This window comes from Diospyros lotus, chromosome 14 (genome assembly GCF_014633365.1).
Source record: "Diospyros lotus cultivar Yz01 chromosome 14, ASM1463336v1, whole genome shotgun sequence".
Classification (NCBI taxonomy): Eukaryota; Viridiplantae; Streptophyta; class Magnoliopsida; order Ericales; family Ebenaceae; genus Diospyros; species Diospyros lotus.
The window spans coordinates 10,924,165-10,942,750 of NC_068351.1; the positions used below are offsets into that span (position 1 = coordinate 10,924,165).

Sequence of the window (18,586 nt, forward strand, 5' to 3'; positions counted from 1 at the left end):
TCTTTAAATTCTTTCAGTGAAATTAAGTTTGTTGTTGAGCCATTTTCAGCTACACCACATATTTTTATTCTTGCATCCAAGCAGTTGAAAAAATTCTAATATCTTGTATGAATAAAAGTCCCACTTCTACCCAACAAGTAAAGCAATAGCATAACTATATAAAAGTTACAATCACAATTCCCAAATTCTCTTTCAACACAAAGCTGCAATAGATCTCTATGCCACCCTTATCGTTTCAAGTCTGTCATTCATGGGAAAAAAATTCCTTCTAGGCTTGACGTATAAGCAACGATGACCCATTCATCTATAATCATGCATGCTAGGGACACATACTTCAGGTGCCTCATGTCTTATTGAGTAAAACTGGCAGTCATAAGAGCTCATAATTTTTTTGAACTTAACATTCTTATTTCTTGGTGTTTTATTCTTTTGGCCAATTAAGAAATAGAGATGGAAAAGCGAACACGCTAATGTCCTCTCCATCCTATCAAAGGTGTTGCGAGTGGTGCATCAAGTGATCAGGTATAGATCTAACATGACCTCTTTCTTTTTTGTTTCAAATGCTCACTTTCACACATTAACTTAAGCACTCATCTAACATGAAAGATACTTTTTCCATAAATAGGGTAACATCAAATGGTCACATGTTATTCAAGCCCCTGTTTCTCTCTTCCAAGAAACAATACTATTTCTCAATCAATATAAGACTATATGAAATAATCTTCCTCTTTTTATTCTTTCTTGTGTTTGAGTTTCCTACTACAGCTCTTTGCTCCCACTTCCCTTCATCATCTTAATGATCCATATTAAGGCCACACAATGTGCTGTGAGTAATAAGACATGTCATCAATTATATACCATATATGTCTATAACTAGGGTGAAACCTCAAGGACATAAAAGTACCGTATTCAACACTAACCTTGATCTCTCAATTACAATCATTAAACTGCAAGGTCCCAGAATGTCTTGATTGCCGATCACATGTAAAGAAAAATCGTCAAAACCCATGGTCCTTGGACATTATACTTATTTTCTGAAGAAAAACCACAAACTCATCTTGGAGAATTATACTGATACTATTACAGCTTCAATCAATCCATCCCTACTCCACAGCTAAATAATTTCAAACTTGAAAAAAAAATCATTTTGATACCTCTAATGTAACTATTTCAGAAACACAGTCCATAATTCAATTATTTCATGTTTACCAGTCAGAATCCTATTATTTCTTCAAGACATGAAAGTCCATGTATAATATAGTAGAAGCATGTAGTTAGAAATATGGTTGGCTTCAGAATAGAATACCAAAATGCAGCTCCAAACAATGTAAACAAACCCTAAAATCTGAGTAATGCAGTATTTCACTTCAGCAATATGGTTGAGGAAGACTGCCAACTGAATCGAAGGTTCAACCACATTCAGCTGTGCAGTATTTGCTTCACCATAAATGAATAGCATAGCCAATCACAAGAATTATCACACCTAAAAAAATCTAGATTTTTTATCAACCCTTAATGGCACGTATGCAAGTGTAGTTATTTTTTTGAAAAGGTAGGTCAATATAATTATCTCCTTACCATATCCAATTACAGATCAAAATCAAACCGCTTCCATTCCAAAAGATAATCCATCATTCAAGCGTCGGCAACAATCATATCGAAGCACGTAGGGGAAAGCAGAGATCAGGCAATCAAGAACATATCATATCACTCACTCAGCAGATTAATCAACAAACCAATAATCAAAATCAGGTCATATGCAAATCAGAAATGGACGACGCAAACTCAGATCAACAAATAACACTAAAATTGCAATCAAACTGGGAACAGAAACATGAAAGGTAAAACACGAGCGATCTGAAAGAAGTAAAGTCAAGCATGGTCAGAGGATGGACGTACCTTCAGAGATCTCTGCTTTTCTGTGTCATGAAGATAATGATGAGATGAGGGTTACGGAGAGAGAAGGGCGTGGAGGGGACAGTATGGAAAGCTAGCAATAGAGAGCGAGGGAGATGGGTACTGCAAAGAAAGGTGAATAATTGCTGGGGTGGTGTTTTCTTTCTTTTTCTCTCTCTCCACCTTTTTTGGGGCTTTGAGATTGACGAGAAAAATAGGAATTCCGAGGAGTATATGCAGAAAGAAGAAAGACAGTTCGAGAGAGAGTAAAGCGGATGAGAAGATGAATGATTAGAGAGAAACGGGGGATGGGATTTTTGGGTATGACTGAGATGAGTTGGGGGGGAGAGAGAGAGAGAGAGAGCAAGGCAAGGCAGGATGGGCGGTGCCATAGTCACCAGATCTCTGCCTTAAATTAATGGCCTCTCTCCGCTAACTCATCTCTAATACAAAATATATATATTATGTTACACCTTATTGCTGAATAGTGCAAATTAACTATTTATGTAACCAGACTCCCTCATGTTTGACAAGCTCCTTATCAATGCAAGAGATTTTCTTTGCGGGAGGTTTAGGGGATGAAATCAAGTACCATTTGGTGAGGTGGAGAAGGTGTGCATCCATCTAAAAGGGGGCTGATTGGGAATTAGGACTTTGGCCTTCTTGATAAAGCTTTACTAGCTTCAGAGATTTGTAAATGAGAGAGGTTGTAAACAAGAGAGGTAGTTTGTGACACAAGCTACATGAGTACAACAAGCATCATGGTTGGTCTACTGGGTTATTAGTAGGATGGGGCTTTGGAGGTGGTTTTATGATAGTGACATTAGGTATGGGTTGAAACGAGTAATAGGGCGAGGTTTTGGCTCTCTAATTGGATGGGAAATAGGTTGTTTTGTGAGATCTTGATTTTGTTCAGGTTTGTGAGTAATGAGTAGGCTATTGGAGGGATTACTTTCCTCTATCCTCAGATGGTATGGTATGATCTCCTGAACATCAGGCACTATCCCACCAAAAGTGAGAGGTTGACTCCTTCTTGGTTGGTCTTTGCCTTCTGCTTTTTGATAACCTAGTGGTTGATCAGGAGGGCTTGTGATGGTAACTGGCTGAAGAGATAGCAATGGGGTGTTTATTGACCATCTATGGCTGTAATATTTTTTTTTGGTTGGGGGGGGGGGGGGGGGCGCAGGGGTGATTTCAGGTTTGTCCTTATAAGAGATGAAGGCACATCTGAATGACCATTCCTTTTCATGTTTTTTGATTTATTTTTGCCCTTTCTGGACAAATTTTTGTTGTAAAGTGTTCTGCTTCTTTTCTTTAGTTCTCCTAGTCTTCCTATTGGGGGTTCACCCTGTTTGCCACTCTTTAATACAGTTCTAATTATTAAAAAAAAAAATTGGATCAATCATGTCAATGGGACATGGTTGTCGGGGAGGTGCTGAGAATTTTATACAGCCATGTCCCTACCACAAAACCAGGCTAACAATTGACTATTTAAAAAACTTTAACTGATGGTGTGCTGAACATAGTCACTTTCTTTTGTGGCAGATGGATTTACCCTATTTCCAAATTGGTTGGAGAAGCTTTCTCTTCCCCTCTGAATGGTTAATTCTGTTTTGATGCTGCTTTCTCTTTTCTAATGTGTAGCTTCAAGATCAAGTTTTTGTTATGTTTTGGTCATTCAATGTAAAAGGTTATTGGCTTGCTGCAACTGAAATATATGATTAGGGTCAAAATTGTTTTGCTTGCCATCTTGTTGTTTAAGATGCTTTATTTTTCCTTATCTCCTTCCCCCTTTCTTTCTTTCTTTCTTCCTTCTTCTTCTTCTACTTCTTCCTCCTCTTCTTCTTTTTATTAGCTGTTGTGACATTATGGAGTTTTGAAATAACAGATCTTGGGAGCTTGAAAGGTCTTCTATTCTCTCCATTGTTGAAAGAAACACCAATAGATAAGGATTTCAACAATGTCCACCTCTGCAAGAGCTTTGGAACCTGCATTTCAAGGAGCTGGCCAGAGAGTGTATCCTTACTTTGAAGAACTGTGCATGATAAATGAATAGTTTTCATTATATTGCTAATAGAAAATGAATAGTGATGTATATTATTGTTTTTATGTTTGTGTTTGTGGAGTTGTGCGCTATGCATATTGTAGTTTACTTAAATGCTAATGAGAAACAAAAGACCATATGCTGTTTTGCCTTTTATATTTGTATGTGTGTGTTTTCTGTAGATAAATGAATTGATTTCTGTTTGTATTTGTATTCAACTGTTCAAAGGAAAGAAATTAACAGATTATAATTTGACCTCTGTGCAATCATACTTGATTTTGTCTAGTTGCAAATTCACTTTGAAGTTGTACTTAACTCTTTCTAGAGGAACTGAAATTTGGAGAATTGAGAACTTTCAACCAGTTCCTTTGCCAAAATCTGATCATGGTAAATTCTACTCAGGTGATTCATACATCATCTTGCAGGTGTGCACTGAATTCATATTCTAGTACATGGAAATGTTTTGATAATTTGAATGGAAAATAAACAGTATTTTGTTCCTTGGCCATACAGTTATAGTTCTTATATATCTAATATATTTCTGCAGACAAGTCCTGGAAAAGGTGGTGCTTATTTGTATGACATTCACTTCTGGCTTGGGAAAGAGACAAGCCAGGTGTGCTCCCACTTCCTTTGTTGAAGTTCATTTTTTTTTTTTTTAGTTTTCCAGAATTATTTTCTTATTTTTCTAATGAATTTCTAATAGGATGAATCTGGAACGGCGGCTATTAAAACTGTAGAACTTGATGCAATTCTTGGTGGGCGTGCAGTACAACACAGAGAACTCCAAGGTCACGAGTCTGACAAATTCCTCTCTTACTTCAAGCCATGTATTATACCGTTGGAGGGTGGTTTTGCATCTGGATTTAAGAAACCTGAGGAGGAAGAATTTGAAACACGGTTATATGTCTGTAGAGGGAAACGAGTTGTCCATTTGAAGCAGGTATTAGAGCCTTCAGACTTCTGAGCTTGTTACATAAACCTTCAAAGTGAATCTGCTCTAAATTATGACCATGACTTGATCTTATCCAGGTCCCGTTTTCTCGTTCCTCTCTAAATCATGATGATGTTTTTGTCCTGGACACTAAAGAGAAGATTTTTCAATTCAATGGTGCCAACTCCAATATCCAGGAAAGGGCGAAGGCATTGGAAGTAGTTCAATATTTCAAAGATAAATATCACGAAGGAAAATGTGACGTTGCAATTGTTGGTAAGTTTATATGCTTTTAGAACTGTCGCTATGTCATCTTTGGCTATACTTCTTTGCACTTTGCAGAATGCATCTCTCTCTCTCTCGTGTTGGTGGGGGGGGGGGGGGGGGGAAGGGAGTTGTTTTGTTTCTGGAGTATGTGCACCAGCACCACTTACCACCTTGCAGCAGCAAACACTTGTATTTCTTCAAGTAAGGCTGTGGCCTGAAGAGAGGAGTTCAGATACCTTGACTTTTCCTTTGGAAGGCTGGGTCCTGCATTTGATATATCCTTGGGGTTGGATCCCTCACATTCACTTAAAAGAACTTGCTTACATTCTCATGTTATTCTCATAAAATTTTTGACTGAGCCAGATGATGGAAAGCTACAAACTGAGTCAGATTCAGGTGAATTCTGGGTCATATTTGGTGGGTTTGCTCCAATTAGCAAAAAGGTAGCTAGTGAAGATGATGTTATTCCAGAGAAGACTCCTCCTAAACTTTACAGGTACTCTTCTCTCATGACATCCAATTTTGAACGCTCAAAATAATGACATTTACATGCTTTTTGTGGAATGGGATTTTAAACTATCAAATCCAGAGAAGTCTCCTGCTAAATGTCATAGATAAGTTTTCTTCTTGTGTCCAACAGATGCATTTTTGAATTATTGTAGGCTTATTATCTTTTCATTTTTATGTCATGATGGTTAAGCAATCCTCTTTAAAGAAAAAGAAATTGTGATTAATTAAAAGTGAAAAACTACCTTATTCAAATAGTTGGAGAGGAACTGACAAGGGTTCCTGTAACATTGTATTACAAATCTAAGCAAAAAATTTAATACACAAGTTATAAATTGGGTAAATTGCACTGAGACCCCTTGTGGTTCTGGTCATTTGCACAAGCACCCCTTGTGGTTTAAAAATGGCTTTGAAGGTCCCTGTGGTTTAATTTTTTTGTTTGGACACCCTCAGTTTTTAACACAAATGACGTTAAACTAAAGTTAAATTTAACTTAATATATTCTTAATTTCACTAATTAGTAATTAAAAATTTCAAATTAAAAAAAAGATGGCAGACCACCATTGCTGGCAGCAGCCATGGAACCCATCTCTGGAACCAGCGATGGGGTCCATTGTTGGAACCCCCAATGGTGAAGAAGGGAGATTGAGCAAAGGGGAGGTTGAGTGACTCAGTGGTCTCGAAGGAGAGAAAAAGAAGATGATGAAGATCTGAGAGAGGAGAGATGATCGACCATTGCAGGTTCTTCTTCGGATTTGTTCCTTAATTGAATTTCTTCTTCTTCTTCTTCTTCTTCTGCAATTGCTGCTGCTGCTCCTTCCGCCTTTTCTTCTTCTTTTTGGTGATCTCTATATCTTTTCTCCTCTCCCCTCTTTCTGTCTAATCAATGTTGGGTTCAATTCATTTTCTGCAAATCAAATCAAACTCATGTGGGTTCGACTTTTTTGCTGTCTGCCGTTGCTGGTAGGTTCTGAACCCATTGGTGATGGAGCCATGATGGTGGCTGGCGGTCATCGCTGGCCACCACTAGTATTGTTTGATTTTTTTTTAATTACAGTGAAGATGGATCATTCTGGTATTTTCTTACTTTTTAATTTTTATTTTATTTAAATTTAGTTTTATTTTAACTTAATTAATATTTAATTAACGGAAGTTTAGTTTAATTAGGATTTTATTAATGGTGTTTGTGACAGAAGGGGTGTGCATGCAAAAAATTGAAACCATAGGGACTTTAAATCACAATTTTAAACCACAAGAGGTCTCCATGCAAATGACCCAAACTACAGGGGTCCAACTGGAATTTACCCTTATAAATTATACATAGAGAATAGATATGTTGGTACCCGTGAATTTATGAAAGAAGGATAGGTGTGAGTTGTGCTAGTCTATGTGTAATACCCCGAGAGCCCAGAGAAGTTAGAATATATCGAGGATAGTGTAAGAAAGGAAACAACACCAGCTGGATACCTTTTGGGCTGAATGTTGGTAAAGAACTCTCAAGTTAAGCGTGCTTAACCTGGGATAATCTAAGGATGGGTGACCCCCCTGGGAAGTTCGTGTAAGCCCATCAGGGTAAGTTGTTCCGGTTCTTCCTATCGCTCGAACGGGATGTTACAAGTGGTATCAGAGCCGACCCCCGAGCCTCTGAGCACGGTGGTGGGGCAAACCTCAGCGAGGAGGTTGAGTCCCGAGGGGGGTGTGAGGCCCCTATGGGGGTGCGTGTAGGCACCTTAGGCGAATCCCACATCGGCCATGCACGGGGGGAGATCTGGAACTGGTTGTAAGGTCGCATGACGAGGACGTCATGTGCTTAAGGGGGGGAGAATGTAATACCCCGAGAGCCCAGAGAAGTTAGAATATATCGAGGATAGTGTAAGAAAGGAAACAACACCAGCTGGATACCTTTTGGGCTGAATGTTGGTAAAGAACTCTCAAGTTAAGCGTGCTTAACCTGGGATAATCTAAGGATGGGTGACCCCCCTGGGAAGTTCGTGTAAGCCCATCAGGGTAAGTTGTTCCGGTTCTTCCTATCGCTCGAGCGGGATGTTACACTATGTGTGTGTATTTAGAAGTTTCCAAATTAGGAGTTTTCAAATCTGTTCTAGGATATTTGCCTAAATTAGAATTAGGAAACTTTCCTAAAAGCTGTGCATATATCTTTCCTTTCTTGTGTGATATAGGTTTCCTATGTTGCACCTTTTCTCCTCTATAAGAGGACTCATCGTGTACATATTTAGATGTGAATAAAATTATTCAGTTTCTTACATGGTATCAAAGCCTACAATAGCTTTCTAAGTCCCTAAACCCTAGTGTTTCTTCATTGCACGTCTCTATTCTTTCTTTGCCTATTCTTGTTGACCAAGCCTTCATTGCTGCCTTGTTGCTTACCCAATTGCAGAGGTGATCATGTCTGAGATTTCAGAAGTCACCCCATACATGGAAACTAGAGAATCATCCCCAGCTGATCACCCAACTAGAGCTGGAGCAAGAGAGCTGTCGAAAATCCATCAATCCTATTGTCCAGATGGTAAAAACTACTTGCAATGGGCCCAGCTGGTAAGGAATTTTCTCAGGGGTGTGGGAAGATTAGTCACCTGACTGCACCTCCTCCTAAAGCCACTGATCCTACCTTCCCTGCGTGAGATATTAAAGATTCTTAGATTATGTCATGGCTGTGGAATATCATGCAACTCGAGGTGAGTAAGAACTGTTACAACCCTTGGGTAGAACTCACCCTCAAAAGCTAGGTGTCAAGGGGAGGGTACCCAAGAGGTTATAAATCCCACACCAAGAGCTTAAACTTTCAATGTGTGACAAGTCCCATACCTTGTAGTGGACCATAACATACCACCATGCTCCGCAGTCTCGATGCCCACGACTATAGGTTGTGCACTAGCCAAGGCTAGTCCCAGACGAACACTGTAATGCCGGCGTCACTTTTGTTGCCGCATGATTGCAACTGGGAGACATGGGGTCGACTTTGATACCACTGTTACAACACTTGGGTAGAACTCACCCTCAAAAGCTATCTGTCAAGGGGAGGGTGCCCAAGAGGTTATAAATCCCACACGAAGAGCTCAAACTTCTGATGTGGGACAAGTCCTATATCTTGTATTGGACCATAATCTACCACCATGATCCACAGTCCCGGCACCCATGATGGTAGGTTGTGCACTAGCCACGATAGTCTTTGATGAACATTGCAAATTTTGGGTAGAGAAAAACTCCCTTCCCTTAATGAGGTTTTTGCTATGGTTAGAAGTGAAGAGAATAGGAGGGTTGCTATGCTTAACGAATCCAACTCAGAAGGTTTAGCTATGGTGTTAAATAAAGGAGAAGAAGCAAGATTTAGAGCTGGGAAAGTAGAGGTTTAATCTAGAACCTCCAATAGAGAAGGACTATGGTGCACTTATTGTAAGAAGCCTAGGCACACCTGAGATACTTGCTTTAAGCTCCATGGGAAGGAGGCTATTCTGAGCCAAATGGGAGGCTTCAAAAGCATGGCAACAAAGAACCAGGCTTATCCATCTAGCAAGGGACAAGAAGAAGGAGTATCAGCTGATAAGACAGAATCCCCCTTGGGTTCTAATCTTACTCAATTGAATTCTGATGAAATCAACAAACTCAAATCTTTTTGAAAGACAATTCAAGATGGGGCCTGCTCACTTGCTCATCAAGGTAATCCAGGTAGTTGTCTACACTCTGCTTCATTTTCTACCTTTAAAACTAATAAGAATGATATTTGGATCCTAGATTCAGGAGCAATTGACCATATGACCCCTAATCCCCATGTTTTTGACACCTATCAACCTCATGAAATCTCTAAACAAATCACTATAGCCAATGGAACCTTAGTTCCAATCACAGGATAGGGCAAGGTCATCCTTAGCCCAAATTTTCCTATTAAACAGATACTTCATGTACCAAATTTGTCTGCCAATCTTGTGTCTATTCATCAACTAATCAAAGATTTGAATTGTCCTGCTATTTTCTCCCCTCATATGTGTGAGTTTTAGGCAATAACAACATGGAAGATGATTGGTGTTGTTAGAGAACAAAATGGGCTGTACTATTTGATGAAGGGGGGGGAGAAATTATCCTAAAGGAGATCAGCTACAGGTTGCTTGCTCATCTCAGGTCACCTCAGATCATAAAGATATTTGGCATCGCTACCGATTTGGTCATTCTCCTTTCAATCTCTTAAAGAATATGTTTCCTACATTGTTTGGTACCCTAGATCCATGTAGATTTCAATGTGATGTATATGTTATATCCAAGTAGCATCGTGTGTCCTACCCAATCAACAATAAAATTTCTTCTAAACCTTTTACATTAATTCACTCAAATGTGTCCCCCTCTAAAATTCCTAACTGTTCTGGGGCTCCCTGGTTTATCTCATATATTGACGATTGTACTCGAATGACTTGGATTTTCTTGTTAAAAGATAAAAATGCTATTAAAACTGTCCTACCAAATTTCTATAAAATGATTTCAACCCAATTTAGTTCCCCTATCTAGAAATTTAGAACTGATAACGTGAGACTATTTTAATCATCACTTGCATCAGTTCTTCCAACAAGAAGGGATTGCCTATGAATCTTCCTGTATAGATACTCCACAACAAAATGGAGTAGTTGAAAGGAAGATGAGACATCTCCTAAATGTGGCTAGATCCCTCCTCCATCACCATAATGTTCCTAGGACTTTTTGGGAGGAAGCTGTCCTTACAACAACTTATCTCATTAACCAAGTTGCAACCAAGCTGTTATAGCATCAGAATCCATTTCAATGTCTATCTACTTATTTTCTTGACCCAAGTTTGCATACTCTTCTTCCTTTAAAAGTGTTTGGTTGTGTCTCTTTTGTTGACATACCTAAGCATCACTGGGATAAGCTTGATCCCAAAGCTATTAGGTGTGTTTTCTTAGGTTACTCACCCACTCAAAAGAGGTACAAATGTTACCATCCCCCTACTAGGAAGTTCTGTGTGTCTAAAGACATAACCTTTGTGGAATCTACTCCATTTTTTGGTCCATCTCAAGTTGGTCACCAGGGGGAGACTTTGGTTCATGGTGACCAAAGTAATGGTGGTGATATCTTCTTTCCTAACCTAGGAGCATCTCCTCTTGCTTGTTCAAGTACTGGTCCTTTGCCTTGCTCTATCCCATCTCCTCAGCCTCCTATCTACTCTTCAAAAAGAAGCCATGACCAAGATACTGATCAAGCTGCTCTTGAGCAAGAGCAAGCAACCTCCCAAAAGCTGCCATCTCCAGTCAGGTATAAAATATCTCACATAACGAAGGCAACCTACTCTAGAAACTTAGCATGCACCAACATCAGTCCCTAGTCAAGATATGGACTTCTTATAGTCTTCAACCTTAGTTCGGAATTGATTCTATTCCTGATGATTTAGACCTTCCTATTGCTGTTCAAAAGGGGGTTAGAAGCTGTATCTATCACCCCTTAGCCAATTTCTTGTCCTACCATTGTTTCTCCAAAAAACACAAGGGCTTCCTAGCATCTTTGGACTCCATTGTGATTCCTAAATCAATTGATGAGGCTCTAAAGGATTAGAACTAGAGGCAAGTTATGTTGGAGGAGATGAGAGCACTAAAGAAGAATCATACATGGGACCCGGTATCTAGACCAAAGGGAGTCACATCTGTTGGATGCAGGTGGATTTTCAATGTAAAATATAACTGATGGGACCTTAGAAAGGTATAAAGCCATGTTAGTAGCCAAGGGCCACACTCAATCATATGGCATAGATTACCTTGAGACATTTGCCCCTGTGGCAAAAATGACCATTGTGAAAATTCTCTTGTCACTAGTAGCCTATTTTGGATGGAATCTACAACGGTTGGATGTAAAGAATGCATTCCTACATGAAAACTTGGAGGAAGAAGTCTTTATGGAATTACCTCCCAGATTTCAAGAAGGGGATGCAGGGAAAGTTTGCAGGCTCAAGAAGGCTCTGTGTGGGCTCAAGCAGTCTCCAAGAGCCTAGTTTGACAGTTTTTTAAGGCCATGATAGTTATGGGGTACAGCCAAACCAGGGTTGATCACACCCTCTTCATAAAGCACTCAAGGGAAGAGAGGGTCATTGCACCATTGGTGTATGTAGATGACATAATTGTCATTGGGAATGATGAAAAAGAATATAATAGTCTCAAGGAGGAATTTGAGATTAAAGACCTTGGTACTCTCAAGTATTTTTTGGGAAGTGAAGTGATCTACTCTAAGGCTGGAATATTTCTCTCTCAATGGAAATATGTATTGGATTTATTGGCTGAAACAAGGTTATCAGGTGGCAAAGGGTCTATATTCTAGTGGAGCCTAACCCCAAACTATGGGTTAATCCTAGCTATCAGCCGATTGATAAGGGGAGATACCAAAGGCCGGTGAGCCAGTTGATATACCTCTCCCACACTAGGCCAACAATTGCCTTTGTTGTCAGCCTAGTAAGCCAATTTATGCACAACCCAACCGAGGAGCATATGCAAGCAGTAAGGAAAATTCTGAGCTATTTGAAAGCTACTCTAGGTAAGAGAATCTTGTTCAAGACAGGGGTTGAATTGGACATCAAGAGATTTACAGATGCTGACTATGCTGGATCTCTTACCGATAGGCGATCAATAAGTGGGTATTGTGTGTTTCTTGGTGGAAATCTTGTGTCTTGGAGGAGTAAGAAACAAAGTGTTGTGGCAAGATCAAGTGCAGAGGTAGAGTTTAGAGCAATGACTCTTGGCCTATGTGAGTTATTGTGGCTAAGGTTCATCCTAAAATATTTGAGGATCAAGGTTCAACTAGGCTGTTTTGTGACAACCAATCAGCCATTAACATTGCCCACAATCTTGTCTAGCATGACATGACAAAACATATAGAAATAGACTGGCGTTTCATTAAGGAGAAGTTGGATGCAGATCTAATTCATATACCTTATGTTCCATCCGAGGAACAAGTGGTTGATGTGTTAACTAAATGACTGACAGTTAAGAGCTTTGAAGATCTAATATGCATGTTGGGAATGATAAACATACATTTTTCAGCTTGAGGGGGAGTGTTGGTTCCCATGAATTTGTGAAAGAAGGATAGGCGTGAGTTGTGCTGGTCAATGTGTGTGCATTTAGAAGTTTCCAAATCTGTTTTAGGATACTTGCCTAAATCAGAATTAGGAAACTTTCCTAAAAGATGTACATATATCTTTCCTTTCTTGTGTGATATAGGTTTCCTATGTTGTACCTTTTCTCCTCAGTAAGAGAACTCATCGTGTACATATTTAGATACGAATAAAATTATTCAGTTTCTTACAAGATATCATCACGAGGCAAAAAAATATCATAATCCAAATACATAATTACAATCTTTACAGATGCCAATTAAAATTCAATGTTTCACAAAAACACCAAAAAAGTAACAATTCTCAACTTTCTACTTTCAAGGAGACCTAATTTCAGCCAAGATATCTCCTTGAATCCCTAGAGTTTGTTGGACAGGGACTTTACTTTGTGGAATGAGTCATTACCATTGATACGCAACATGGTATGTTCAACAGATTTTGGTACGAGCAGTGTCCTTTAAAAGATGGTTCCATCTGTTCTAGTTGCATTCTTTTGCATCTATATTTTCCTGGTTGGGCAATGTGGATTTTTGTTTCCAGTTGGTTTGGTTTGGCTTTTATGTTAGTAAATTCTGTCATTTCACTTATTGTCCAGTGCATGCAGTCAGGAAACTGGTGGTATCACACCCCTCTTTACAGGTAGTGTGACTGGCCATGAACCCTACTCCAAGACTTAAACCTCACAAAGCCTACAATTCTTTCATCTCATGACAATGAAAAATATCCAATGTCTACAAAAGAAATAACTAGAACAATAGCCACGAAAATCCTTCAGGTATACAAAACTGAATTAACTGAAAATAACTGCAAATAAAATATTCTAAACTGAATCCACTGATATCCCCCAATATGAGTCCAAGTCTAATCCTGCTGATCCTGCTCACTTGGAAAATGTTAGGAGAGGGGTGAACTTAAAGCCCAGTGAGGGTTACCTCACATAAAGATTAATATTCAGAATAAAGGGTTTCGTACATATATATAATAAAACAGATTGCAATTTTCAAATGCTCTCAAATATTCCCAATGTGATAGCATGAATTAACAATTAAAAACCTGTCACATGGTGTAGCTATCAATTTTCAGGATGTATAAAACATCAATTATCCAGGGCAACCATAATAATCAATAATCAATTCATGTCACAATAAATATTTCAATGGGCAATATAGCCCTGGATCCATCAACGTACAAAGGGACCCAGTATATTCCAATATATCAGTCTCATTTCCATCCCCAAGTACCACATGGAGCAACGAACATATAGCAATATACCAGTCTCATCTCCTTTTGTAGAGAGACTGAAATTCATGGCACCATATGGGTAGCCGAATTCAAGTTGCCAGAGTAACCCTTGGACTTTGACATGGTCCCAAAAACAATTTATAATCTCATGCTAACACCATATGTATGTCTTGCTAACACCATCTTTGTTTCTCAAAACAATTTCTCAAATCCATGTTTTCTGTATGTTTTCAAATAATCAGATCATATGTATATCAAATAACAAAATTGAGAACATATATCATGTCAAAACAGTGTCAATCATGCATGGGAATAATTTTCTAAGCATATGCTACTGCAGAAATAACCACTCACCTGATTTTTGTACAAAGATGATCCACAATCATCCTTAACCTCAGTTTGTTGTTGTCAGAGAACTCCGGTGATTTTTCCTAATCCTTCTCATGACATTCCGGCTCTTTGATTGCTTTCAGATTTTTGTGGTGATTTATATTCCCCAAAGGCTCCAATTTATAAGCTTCTGGACCTCAGTCCAAACCCATCTGGATCTCTTTTATCTTTAATTTATCCCAATCCTCATCTGATTTTTATTTTTTTATCTTTTTGCTTCCACTTTCTGACTTACTTTTGTTTGACTACAATCCCAATCTTCTGAGAATTCCTCTATGGTTATCCTTAATTTATTTCTGTAGTCCAATTTATCTACAATCAGATTCTGAGCTCAAATCATAATTCATCCAAAACCAAAACTATGATAATCTATTTGATTCCATTCTCTCAAAACTATGATTTATCTCCAATTTCAATTAAACCCTAATCCTTCTTAAATTCATCCACAATTAGTTATCCTCGTGTTACAGTTTCCAAATTCCCATCTCCTATATATATATATATATGAATTTATGTACTTTTTCCAGGTGTTACAGTTGGTGTCTACAAGTGATATTGTTTTACCACTGTTTTATTACAACTTGCTATTGTCATCACATCTGGCTTTTATAAGATTTTTGTGTGAGTTGATTTGCTGTTTGGTATGGAAGCACCATTAACTCTTCCTGCTTCCATGCTGTACAAAAAATGAGAAAGATAGCTCATTTAACTTATTGCAACAAGCTTTTAGATTTTCTGTTTACTAAAATGTTGAACCAGAGGGGAAATGGCTTATGAAGAAACTGGTTTTGTAGAATCCTAGCACTGATGCTTAATACTAGAACTTCAAGAAAGTTCATAGGCATAATTCGCTGTCACTCATTCAGTTTCTACATCCTTAACAGTTTTGCTGCTCTCTTTAAGCTTGTACATGTTATTCTATTGTTGAATTTGTCTTTGATAAGCAGAGGTGGGTTGGTGCGAATATCCATTCATCAACTTGAAGTGCTAATTTATGGCTTCCACTTTTGCAGCATAACTGATGGGCAGCTTAATTTAGTAGATGGTGAACTTTCCAAATCAATGTTGGAGAATAATAAGTGCTACTTACTGGACTGTGGTGCTGAGGTATTTGTTTGGTCTGGTCGGTTAACACAAGTAGATGACAGGAAAGCTGCCTGCCAAGCTGCTGAGGTAGAACCTTGGCAATTATATCTAGCTGTTGTGTGTAAAATGCTGATTTATAGTCTTCTTTTTTTTTTTTTCTTATTTTTTGGATGATGCGATTCTCATTGCTGTTATAATATTCAGGAATTTGTCAGTAGCCAAAATATGCCTAAGTCAACACGTATCACCCGGCTTATTCAAGGTTACGAGACACATTCATTCAAGTCCAACTTTGATTCATGGCCATCAGGGTCAGGACCTTCTGCTGCTGAGGAGGGAAGAGGAAAAGTGGCAGGTAGATTCACTTCTTTATTTGATAGGCACACTGAAATTTTTACAGATAGAAATGTTAATAATGAAACTTTTCATCCCGCTGCTAGCTCTGCTGAAGCAACAAGGTGGTGGTGTGAAGGGAATGACTAAAGGTGCTCCTGTAATTGAGGAAGTCCCACCTTTGCTTGAAGGTGGTGGAAAAATTGAGGTGAGACCATAAATTGTTTCCATGGTGCAGGGTGGTTGATTTATTTTAGCGGGTCATATTGATATGTTAGGATGCTGTTGGTTTTCCAGGTGTGGTGCATTAATGGCAGTGCCAAGACTCCAGTGTCCAAGGAGGATATAGGCAAATTTTATAGTGGAGATTGCTACATCGTTCTTTACACTTACCATTCTGGTGACAAGAAAGAAGACTACTACTTGTGTTATTGGATTGGGAAGGATAGCATTGAGGTAATTTACTTCTATTGTCGAGCTTAAAATAACAAAATGGAAGGATTGTCTTTGAATTTATATGTATGATGATCTGAAACACCAGCAAAATACATCTTTAACCCATGTGGCATCCTGTCTAATATATGATTTTTCTTTTCTTTTGGTTCTTTGGATTTCATATTATCATTCTCATTTTTTTGGCATGAAAATTCAGTGTGATAAGTGTAATCAAAGATGTTGCATTGAAGTAGGTATCGCTCTGACTTCGTCTTTTCTCTATATGCATTTATTTGGGTGCACTTTTGTGGAAATGGAGGAATTGGCTTTTTGGTGCGTACCTTACTGGGTGGATTTCTTTATGGTCCTTTTACAAGAGTAACTTCTATAGTTAAAACTATTATAGCATAGTTATTAAAACTGGACTTCATTGAATCGACCATGTTACTGGTTCGCTTGTTTGACTGATGGTTCGTCGGTCAAATAGCTGGTTCAAAAATGATCAATAAATACAATAATATCATTGTTCAAGTTATATGAATATATTATTGGCAATTATTAACTTTTAAAAATAGTAGAATAACATAAAAACATGAATCACCGATTAAATGTTCAACTTTCATAATTACAAACTAATTCAAAATAAAAAAGTTAACTAAGATGTTTAAATCTCATCATCACGATGCATACAAATAGAGCTTGATATAAACTATTGGTGATGGAGGCAAAATTATTGCTGGGTGGAGATGGCCTTTATCAAGAAAGAGACTAGGGATTTGAAGCAAAGGGTTTGCACCTAGTATAGAGTATAGATTGAGAATATAAATGAGTCGTACTGTTTAAATATTTACTTTTTCTTTCTTTCTTTGTTTTTGTGTTTTTTTTTTTTTTTTTTCCTACAAAGGCAATTTGCCCATCTGTTAGAGAAAAGAGATATTTGAAAATAGTCACACACCCGCTTAGGGTTAGTATGAGTGATTGTGGACTCCAAGCTGAAACTTAAGGAACACATAACTCAACATCTATCCATCACCTCAGTCATTGAAAACCTAAAATGTTGTATAAGAAATGGAATAAGCCAAGTACAGTGTCTCCTTGTTACATGTCTAACAAAATAAACAGGATGGTCGTAATGAGTCCACTAACTGCCACCCAAGCTGAGTCCATCCTCAAGCATTTTGCCGATAACCTAAAAAATATTAGGTGGAGCAGTGAGGTCACAATTCAGTGATGGACTTTCTGCATATAATAGTTCATATCCCAAACTATAGAATTTAAATCAATCTTCTCACTTGGTTTAGCAAGAAGAGTGTGGTGTATACCCATTTCAATGTATAAAACGTGTACAAACACAAGGAACCATCAATCATTTCAATCAATCATCCATCCTCAACATTATACTCATCTCAGTGGATGTTTGTGTGTAGTCCATAGATCTACATGTACCGCCTCAGGATAATACCTGGTTTCATACCCACAAGGAGTCACCAAGGATGCACCTGGCCTCTTCCCCAATCATTGAAAAACTAAAACCTCCTTTGAGCCATATCAGTAACTGGATTCTAGTTGCTAGAGTCATCATTATGGAACAATGCCCTGGTCTGACCACAATGGTCCCATATAACTTCACATGACCATATGCTAGCACCATAAAAAAGTTTTTCCTCGCATTTATATCAATTTTCAAATTCATGTTCTCAATTTATTCTCATGTTTCAACACGTGTAATATCACAATAAGTATGAGAACATATTATTCATGTCCAAACATTTTAAGCAGGCACGGGAATAATTTTTTAATCATACAAATCACAGAATAACCACTCACTCGGTCCTTGTGCTATATGGTCCCACAGAATAGTTTCATGATAGTTGTTAACCTGAATCATTATAATAACTCTACATCAATATAATTCTATTATTGGAAAAATCTAGCCTAGAGGCATTCTAAGGATCATTCTGTCTTTTTTGCAAACTATGCACTATGGTACTGTAATGGTTTGTTTGGCTTGGTTTTAATAACTATGCATTATAGTACTTAAAAAATAAAATAAAGTTTAAACCATTACAGTGGTCTGGAAATGGGTTAAGATCTATTTCCCTGTCTGTCTCCCTCAAGAAAAATGCTTGCCCTTCTATTTTAAGTTACTGTTATTATGCTAGTTTCACCTGTTTATTTACTATGTCAACTGAAGTCAGTATTACCTCCCTCATCCCTAGAGACATCAAACAGTCTGGCCTGATCAGTTTCCCGCTTGGCCCAGCACTGTGTGTGCAAGGCCACACCCCCTGGATGTGGCCCAGCATGGCCCTAGGTCCCTACTAAAGTGGGC

The 18,586-nt window shown here is 38.2% G+C and overlaps 1 protein-coding gene across 3 annotated transcripts in view; it reads left to right on the forward strand.

The window, feature by feature from the left end:
• LOC127790028 (villin-3-like) overlaps positions 1 to 18,586 on the forward strand; it is a 43,629-nt gene that overhangs the window by 5,940 nt on the left and 19,103 nt on the right. For 2 of the 3 annotated variants that reach the window (XM_052319254.1, XM_052319252.1), the window contains exons 3-12: positions 3,785 to 3,912; positions 4,266 to 4,365; positions 4,488 to 4,556; positions 4,647 to 4,883; positions 4,973 to 5,150; positions 5,505 to 5,637; positions 15,414 to 15,573; positions 15,691 to 15,841; positions 15,927 to 16,027; positions 16,117 to 16,275. In XM_052319254.1, the coding sequence (XP_052175214.1) occupies positions 3,857 to 3,912; positions 4,266 to 4,365; positions 4,488 to 4,556; positions 4,647 to 4,883; positions 4,973 to 5,150; positions 5,505 to 5,637; positions 15,414 to 15,573; positions 15,691 to 15,841; positions 15,927 to 16,027; positions 16,117 to 16,275 (1,344 nt within the window). In that variant the 5' untranslated portion in view covers positions 3,785 to 3,856. Of the gene's footprint in view, positions 1 to 442; positions 523 to 3,784; positions 3,913 to 4,265; positions 4,366 to 4,487; positions 4,557 to 4,646; positions 4,884 to 4,972; positions 5,151 to 5,504; positions 5,638 to 15,413; positions 15,574 to 15,690; positions 15,842 to 15,926; positions 16,028 to 16,116; positions 16,276 to 18,586 lie in introns of all 3 variants that reach the window. The other variant, XM_052319253.1, reaches the window with a different exon arrangement.